General features: G+C 40.2%; 1 protein-coding gene across 1 annotated transcript; it reads right to left on the reverse strand.

Annotated features, from left to right (window-relative positions):
• Nucleotides 1–4,028: 4,028 nt before the first annotated feature.
• RNF6 (ring finger protein 6) lies at nt 4,029–7,883 on the reverse strand. Its single transcript, XM_054384177.1, has 3 exons — nt 7,691–7,883; nt 7,051–7,137; nt 4,029–5,802 (listed from the first exon to the last, which is right to left on the reverse strand). The coding sequence occupies exons 1-3, from the start codon at nt 7,881–7,883 to the stop codon at nt 4,064–4,066; spliced, it is 2,019 nt and encodes a 672-aa protein (XP_054240152.1). The 3' UTR covers nt 4,029–4,063.
• Nucleotides 7,884–9,591: the final 1,708 nt, after the last annotated feature.

A 9,591-nucleotide genomic window follows, 5' to 3' on the forward strand; every position in this document is an offset into this window, starting at 1 on the left:
CAAAACTCCAGCCATGCAGAGCTGCATACAGTTGGATGCAATCTCCTTCTGGCTGCTGTCACAGACACAAAAGCTCCAGACTTGATCCATGTAACCCTGCAATCTGATGAATGAGCATTCTCAGCCCATGCTGGAAGTGGATGATTGTCACTTCGGCTAGACAGACACCCATCTCTGCTGCTGATGGAAATCTTCCTCCTTCCACACTGCTGGGAGCTGGCACCCTGAGACTGCCACAGGTCCCACTGCTGCTTCATTTTGAACTGGTAGCATTCAAGCTGTCTGCTCATCAAATGAAACAGCTACCATCACAGGCAGAGATGTACCTCCCCTTATTTTAATCGTGCCAATACTGAGTACAGTGAAGACATCAAACCATGAGTGAACAGTAAAACACCTCTAGGCTTCCATCATGATCTTGGCTGCTGCTGGAACCTGCACATGGTGGAGGAAAGCCACCATTAAAATATCCATGTAAATTATGTTTATGCCTTCTGTTGTGTAAACTCTGGCTAGTAGAGGCTTTGGCTGAACAGACTATGTATCCCAAAAGCTTCTTGTGGTCAAAGCTGGTTCTGGTACTTCCATATGAAAGAGAACTATGAGAAATAAAACTCCATTTGCCTCATCTGGCCATTTACTCAGCTGCAACTAGACAGCATAGACCAAATTTTGAGGTATTTGTTATCTCAGATTAAACTGAAACCAGGCATTGATGTTTGACTGGTTTGCTAGGAAAGGGAGAAGAAAATAAAGCCCAACAGCTGGACCAACTTGTTGGCCAATTGGGACCAGTACCTGGTGCTAGTTCTCTTACCCTCCATCAACCTCACAGATGAGGCAACAGTCTCTACTTCACTCTCAGGAGCCATACATGAGTGGACACGCTCACCGTGTTACTATTTACTTCAGCAAAATAAAAGCCTTTAAGACTCTCCTGAGAGCATCATGATGCAATTCTGCAAGTGTCAACCTGTCCCACATCTCACACTCCCACTGGTTCTGCACCTAAACTCAGGCCTCAAAGCTGCTCAAGATAATCCCTGTCCTTCACTCTCATGCCCAATACTTCCTGTGAGCTGCTCCCAGCTGCCTTAGGAAAGCCTTCTGAGTTCCACCATGTCACTGGTTTCTCATTGCCTCCTGGTCACATGAATGGGGTGGAGAGTTTGATCCAGCCTAGGTCACCTTCTCAGCACACCTGGTAACTGCCAGATTTTAGTACCAGGAAGCACTTTCTCTGGGCAGGCAGCTTTCCACAGCAGACCAGGTACACAAATACATGGTAACACATATTTTGCAATATACATTTTTATTTCTATAGCAATAAGAACTAACCACATTAAATGACAGACACGAATTGCACAGATGACCTAAGATACTGAAAACCAAGTATTAAAAAAGTACTAAAAAAATCCCAAACAAATGGTTTAACGCTATGATGGGCAGCTGCAAAGACAGGGATGCACACAAGATGGGGTTTGAGAAGCAATAGGAAACGCAAGGAGAATAAATGAACAAAGTTCTGAAACACAGATAAGGCTGTTAAACCATGAAACCCCCAAGCTGCTGATAATGTAGAAGAGTATTTGGGGCATGTAGAACTGAAGGAACACCACAGGAACACAGGTAACAGAAGCCAGTACCAAACCTAACCACTGAGATTTAATTGGTCCTATCAACACAACTTGCTAGGTAGGTTGAGGGAAAAATGACATGCCCCTCCAGTGGAGGATAAACCCTTGACAGGTCACATGCAGCAGGACAGAAACATAGCATGGGAGACTATTTCCTGTCCAACAGCCTATGATTCCGACAGAAAGCTCTCACTGTACTTTGGGATATTCCTCCACAGCAGCTCAATTACACGTACCCTGTCACACACCACGTATGAAACTGTGCTCAGATTCTTACGCAGCAAAATCCCATTTGAATGAAAGAAGGCACAGAGAATCTCCCTTTACCTCCAGTGCATTAGTGTAGCAGTTGAGCAGGATTCCAACTAGTTAAAAAAAATGCAATACAAAGAAAAAAATATCCCCTGAAGTAAGGATTCATGTTAAAACTGACCTTGAAAGAACCAACCAGCAAGGCAATGGTGAGACACAGGCACATTTCTTCAAGTGTGGCACTTGAGTCAGGCAGCTTTCAAAAATAAAGGAACCATAGCAGAAGGCACACACGTATTTAGATACTGTTCAAGATCAGGAGCTAACAGGAAAAAATAATGTAAAAAAATAAGCTACCTCTGTTCCTCACTTTTTAATATGGCTAAAGAGGCACTCAAGAAAGCTGTCAACAATGTTTGCAATAATCAGCAGTTCAAATCACATCAGAAGAGATCTTTAATAATATCCTTAAACTCATCTAAATCTCACGAGAATTTCATAGAACTACTTTTAGGAATAAAAAGCAGCACTTCTGTGAAACTTTTGACACAAGTTTTTTACTTGCAAAGCTGGAGCAGATATCTTATAGCTTAAAACAAGATTTGAGTTTCCCTTCAAGAATGTCATCAGCAGATGCTTTAACAAGCACCTGGCACCTAAGTGCATTTGTCACAGCTGTCTGTAGGCAGAGAAGTCAGTAGGACTTCTTCAGTTTAAGAATTCTTTCTACTTCTCACAATATACACAATATGAGTACTGCACAGTTCTGCCTCCACGAACTGAGATTCACGTTGCTTAGATGAGCTTTGTAACCCTCAGCTTACTTCTACAAACCCCAAAAATGCTTTAACCTTGCATTTTCATCTACCATATCAGCTAGCACACGTGGTTGAAATTCAAATATGCAGCCGTGGAAAACCAGGGAAACTGAAAACTCAATATAAAAAATAAGTCCTCTTACCCATTTACAGGGTATGGCTCAGCAGTAATTCACACAAAGCCTCAATTATTTACTTTGCAACTTTATTTCTTTATAAGTTATTGATATAAAGTTTAATATCCAATTACACAGTAACCAGGGGATTTTAAGGGAAGCTTATTTTGTCCTTTTTAGTGTCCTTTGCCATTTGGTTCTCAGACATGTTTTAAGAGGACTATTATTATATGCGTACCTTAAACTTCTGTACAAAAACACTTCCAAGACTTCGGGGGAATTTTGTTGTTTTTTTTAGTGAGTAGGATGCATAAATCATGCATATTGTAGACAATACAGCAGTCAAGGAAGTATTTCCCTCTTGCAACTAAGGCAATTAAAAACCTATGAATATCAACTGAGTAACTTGGAAGAGTAAAAAAGGCTTTTCTAGTGCTCATTTAGACTTTGAGCAAATATCACATTCAGTTAGACACATCTTCTTTGAATTGTGATTGATTTGATGGCTGTCTGCATTGAAAAGACAGAGATTGTCAAAGACAGCATTTGATTATGTACATTTTATAATGTCACTAACCCATCTGCTTTTGAATATGAACTCATCAGCATTAAGCATTGTGTAAAACCACATGCAAAGAATTACCTTTTTTTTTTTAACAGAACCAAACTGGCAAGTTTTTAGAAAGGATATTTCAATGTTAACAAAACAAAAAGCATATTCTATTAAAAGGAGCACTTCAAGTAACTTAAATATCTTTAGCAAATGTGTCCAGCAAGAAACTCTGTAAAAGAAATTGTTCTTAGAACAAAAAACTAATGAACAGCTATTTAGACACTAATTTTTCAACACAGTGCTGGGTCTGTGTGAAATAATTTGTAATCTAAATAAAGTGAGTCCATTACATTGTTAAAAAACAAAACAAAACTCAAAAAACATACATTAAGCAGGACTGATTAACTACTGCATTTCTGTATTTACAAAAGTGCTTAGCATAACAAAATTACCTAAAAAAATATAAACTTTACCGATATCATTTGGTTCTATGTGTACTCCTAGATCTGCACCTGGAGAAAAATAGTATTTACATTGCTAGATTTAGACAAGTTTCCTATTATTTTTTAAAGAAATTTAACAAAACACCCCACACAAATGGACCCCTGTGTAAGTTAATTAATTCTGTCTGGCTCATCATAAATACAGCAGAAGCAAATCCTTGAGTACAGAACAGTACAAGTAATTCTAGCCATTGTCTGTGGCATTAGACCCCAACACAGGCTGCCGGCAAATTGGGCAAGTAGAGTTTTCAGAAAGCCAGCGATCAATACAATGAATGTGAAATTCATGCATGCAGGGTAACTGCCTTAGCTTATTCCCTGCTACATACTCATTAATGCAAACACTACAGGTTTTACTTAGTTCATTTTCAGTGTGAATATCCCCATAGTTCCGAGTAGAAAGATTGTCAATCTGCTCTTTGGTTAAACCTCTTAAGCGATCGTCATCATCATCCTCATTCAGCAAGAAGAAGTGGGCAAGCCGAAGTATGGGCAGCGTTCCATTTTCCACTAGGTTGTTAGCATCTTGAGACTGCCTGTTATCTTGGTGGTGTTCATTACTGCGACTGTAACGTCGACTATCATCACTACGTCCATTCAATGCCCTGCTGCCTTCTACTGCATGTCCATTTCTAGATGAAACCTCACTTGGATCACTGCTATTGTTGGCTGAACTTGAGGTATTCTGTTCTGACTGTACATCTGGTAAGGGATGACCACCCCTCTGCACTTCTGAGTTAGATTCAGTTTCCATTAATGAACTCAGTTCCCCAAAGCCTGTCATGATTTGTCTAAGGATCGATCGAAGAGCCACTGATGAAGGTTCACCGAGCCCAGTTTCTGAAATCCGACGAAGAGGTATCCTTATAGTGCTAACGTAGGTTCGAATGCCTGCACGTTCTGACCGGGATATTGTACGCCGAAATCCTCCACTGTCACTTTCAAAGGTAACTGTGTTCTCTGCCATTCCTACTCTAGAACGAGTTCTACTGGCAATACTGTCCCGATCTCTGTTTTCTCCAGGACGAATTCTTCTCACCTGAAGATCTAATGTAATTGTTGGATGCCTTCTAACAGCAGCTACTGGCCTACTAGATTCTTCCTCTTCCGAAGTTATTCCCAAGGATGGGGCTACATTGGAAGGTTGAGGAGTCTGGGTGTCACCTCTTGCTTGTTCTTCAACAGGCTGTGGAGAATGCTGAGCTGTTTGTCTTCTGCTTCTGTTGACTTGTGGTGTGTTTCTATCCCACCTCTGTCCATATTCCTCAGAATGAGCAGCATCACCTTGCCTTCGCAGTGGAGAGCGACTTCGACTACTTAAAGTAGACCGCAGCCGCAGAATTTCTAGTCTTTGGTTTGTACTCATCCGAACATTAGTTCTAGCTCTACCTCTTTGGCCTCCTGTAGAGTTACCTCTTTCTGGCATTACTCTTTGCTCACCAGCAGCTGCAGAATTATTATGTGCAGCATTAGTCTGCGAATGGCCCATCAACTCCCTTGTTCTACTCCTGAGCCTCCCTGAGACTGGATGAGAGGCTGTTTCAGAGCTTTGTGCCATGGAACTCCTTAGAGACCTGGTCCTTGCAGTGCTTGACATTGCACTGTTTGCCTCTCTTGCAGTCCTGCTCCTTGTTCGTATGGTTACTGGACTGACAGCTCTTTGATGTCTTCTTTCTGAATATGTTCTGCTACTATCTATACCCGCATAGTCCTCACCAGTACTTTCAAAACTGTTATGCTCATGGTTTATGTTGATTTCAAGACTAAATCGAAACTCCCCACTGTTTGGATTTGTTCGACTCACAGCTCTCCAGGTTTGGTTTCCACTCTGTCCACTGCGAGTGGCATTTCCAGTACGACGAAAAGTGTTCAGCCATTCAAGCAAGGAGTCACCATTTGAATTTTCTCCAAGAACATCAGAATCTAAGTGAAACAAAGAATTGCAAATGTTCATGCAACTGCACACTCAGAACATTATGGTGCATTCCAAATTCTCTATGCTTGCTAGGCCCTGACTTCAGAAACAAACAACAGCAGGACAGCTACTTTGCTGTGCTAACCTAATTTTGCTGAAAACACGCCGTATGCAAAAACATTGGATTAACTTTTCATTTCAAGTTGTTAGAATTTTTGTCTTGGCAGCAGATATGCAGAAAAAATAATATACCCATATGGCCTCCTCTGAGAATGTGTTCAGATTTAGTTAGCCAAATTCAGCTATAGTTGTCCAGGATCTGTCCCACACTTAAGATATCAATTTGAGGGCGTCCTAGTCAACTCATTTTCATAAAGCAAAGAGGAACATGATAGATTTTTCCTCTTCTACTGGGACACATTAAGGAAATGTTTTCTACACAGTTTCTAAGCAATACATGGTTTCGACAGATTTGTTCCTTCTGTGCAAATACACTCTTTTCCTACTACATTATCACAGCTGTGTTCCCAAATATCCTCCAACTATAAGCTCAAGAACAGATACAATTGTTTTTAGTGCTACCTATGTGTGTAAAGTGAGTCAGTGGCCATGATCACAATGAAAGTTCTCCCTTGAAGGGAGCAGATAAAACTCTCCCTATCCCACCTCCGTACTTTCATGAAACCTGTAGGGATTTTGGCATCTTTGTTCTCGAGTTTCTTACTCTTCTCCTAAATCTGACCAGAATTGACCAAATGATTAAGCCAGTATAGATGGGCAACTGAAGACAAATAGTACATATAACCCAAGCCCCACTCCATTTACACAAGCGGAAATGAAATGACAAAACACACCTACATAGTGGAAAGATTAACTATTTCCCAATTAACTTCTCTGTTCCAACTTCTCTACAACACGATAAACCTTTTAACAATTAGAAGAATGGTAATTATTTTCGTACTATGACATTTACTAACAAAGGGACACCAGGAAAAGAAGAGAAAATATTTTCTGGTTAACATAAATCAGTTTTCATGAAGTATTAAAATTTTTTTTCCTATCATTAGGAAATCTCTCTGAATGTTAAAATCACCCGCAGAAGCACAATGAAAAACACAAGACTTGAAATGGGTGGTACTGAAATCTATCAGCATTTCTCTTAAATTTCACACAGAACAACATTTAGGCATCACATACAATGTGTACTGGTATGTATATGAATGAAGAATGTTTACCTCCAACAGTTCTGCTTTGACCTTCCCTGTTATCCATATCAGCCTGTGACGCCAAACGCTCCTTAGCCCCCTCCAAGCGTTGCTGCAACTCTTCTGCTGTTATTTCTCCTGAAAGAATATACATTTTGATAATTCTATTAGAAAAGACATTATTATTGGCTCAACACAGAATGCAGAAATAACAGTATGTTCTACCTTGAATTAAAACCTTCAGAAATACGGCAAAACTGATGAAACTCAAAATAAAAGAGCACTAATGTGAGGCTGTAGCACAGGTACATAAAGTAGGTGCTGGGGTGAAGCAAAGAAGAAGGCATGTCAAGAGCAAGCCAACTTCCAGTAACAACCCAGAGGTCCCCCAAATTACCACATACCAACAGACCTACCTTAGTGTACCAGAAGTTAATTATTTGGGTTTAGATATTACCTTTTTAGGCAGATGTTGCATTTGAAAAATTGTACTTTCATTCCAACTTCAGTATCTATTTAAGTTGTTAATTTCTACTGCAAATTGTTAATTTTGGACGGAAATGGAGGTGCTTTTCCTTTCCACAAAGCCACAGGAGTCAGACTACTTGTGTCATACAGCCACATGCAGTGCCTGACAGCAGTAGGGGTGATTTAGATTACATCTTTTCTACTGAAGATATCTCCATCTTACCAGGAGTGCCAAGCAGGTTTCGATCTCTCATTAACCTGTAGTCTTCTTCATTGAGTTCGTTAATGAACTGGTAATAGGCCTCCTCCCTATTGAGGCGCTCCAGCTGTCGTTGTCTTTCATCTTCACCATGGCTATGCTCTCGTGAAGATGCCTGCTCATTGCCATTTCCTGCACGGTGTCGAGAGCGATCCATAATGACAATGCCAGGCCGTCCTGGAAAAAATACAGGAGGTTAGACTGCATAGTAATTACAGTAAGAACTTACCTAATTTACAGCAAAAAGTTCCCAGCACTTTCACTTAAATTTCCTAATAACTGAAGATGACTAGGGTGAGCCAAACGCCATGCTATCTGCCAAGTGTAGTTTATTATGCAAGTATTTTGCTTCTAGCTTGCCGGAAAGTCCCCCTCGCTCATTGAAAAGGACATACCAGGTGGCAACAGCAACTTCAAAATAAAAAAAAAAAAAAAACCCGACAAATTAATTTTTTTTAAAGCTAACTAAGATATATAATTAATTTCCCTTCTCTTAAGTGAAAAACAACGACAGCACTGAGTATTTTAGAAGTGGAAATGTCATTGAAAACATTGTTCTAATTATTGTACTGTAGTTACCCAGTGCGGACGTCTGACAACCACAATTACTACTTTAGAGAAGACTCCCTTCCACTTAAGCATTTACCAATGAGCAGGTAAGACCGCATTAATACCTCCATCAGTGCTACCCCTATCAGCACAAAACCTACAGATTTCTTTTGTCCAGTGGTACTGACTCTCAGGACATTCTTAGATTACTTAGATACATTCCTTGTGTTCTCTAATCCAAGGATTAGCTACTTCTCCTAAAAGTCTATACTTTACCTACAAATCCTTATCACTTTCCAACTACTGACCAGTAGGACCATGCTAGTAGAAGGCATGAATAACCTTCCAGTGTCCGAAAGAGTCATTGTCTTCCTTGATTTCTGTGCTATTACCACCTCGCTCTGGTTAGGACTCAATCCTGGGCCAATTGCTCTCATACCCATCTCCAACTTCTCTGTTTTCTGAAGGAAATCTGTTCTTCAACATTACATTTGGAAGAAGAGAAAGTGTAATCCTTTCAGTGGGGCTTCCTGTTAACATAAGCCATCTGTAATAGCTGTTGAGGTAGACACCTGACAAAAGAGGTCACATCTCTGAAAAGGAGGTCACTAGGCCAAGAAACCCAAACCATAAGACACCATTATGCTTGCATGTGGAGAAGAAATTACTGGGAAAATCTTGCCTTTTTTCCCCCCCCCCCTCTTCTTTTTGTCAGTTCACAAACATATCTAAGTCACTTCAAGCATGCATTTGTGGGAAAACACAGAACAGCATTCTCAGCATACTCCTGATGAGTAATTAGTCTTCACAGTAAAGGTGATGAGACAACAAACAGACCAAACCAAATAACTGTTAGACATACATTCAATAAAGAGCAAAATTGCTATCAAATACAAAGAACTAGAAAATGTATTTGCCAACAGCAGAAGCTGGCATACACTTAATATACCTTGCTTACGTTCTTTGTGAGATCCATTCTGATGCATCCTTGGTCTCCTCATTTTCCACCCCACATGCTACTTGTCCCGCCTTATAGATAATTGCACTTCTAAACACTTCTTCTCCATCAGTCTTTTAACTCATCTGCCTTCCATGTCCCATCAAATCTTTAATTTGATTAACATAAAGGAAATCAAATTGAGTATTTCCTCTTCAAGACATTTTCTATTCTTACAGTAATTGGGGGAGGTTAAATTTCCAGTCTCCCTTTTAGCTCTTCCTAACAAGCTGCAGGTAACTGCTGACTTCTATTATGTTCAAATCAGGTCACTTCTCACACCACTTTTCTCCACAAATTTCTGAGACAGCTCTTTGGC

This window comes from Indicator indicator, chromosome 1 (genome assembly GCF_027791375.1).
Source record: "Indicator indicator isolate 239-I01 chromosome 1, UM_Iind_1.1, whole genome shotgun sequence".
In the NCBI taxonomy this organism is placed as follows: domain Eukaryota; kingdom Metazoa; phylum Chordata; class Aves; order Piciformes; family Indicatoridae; genus Indicator; species Indicator indicator.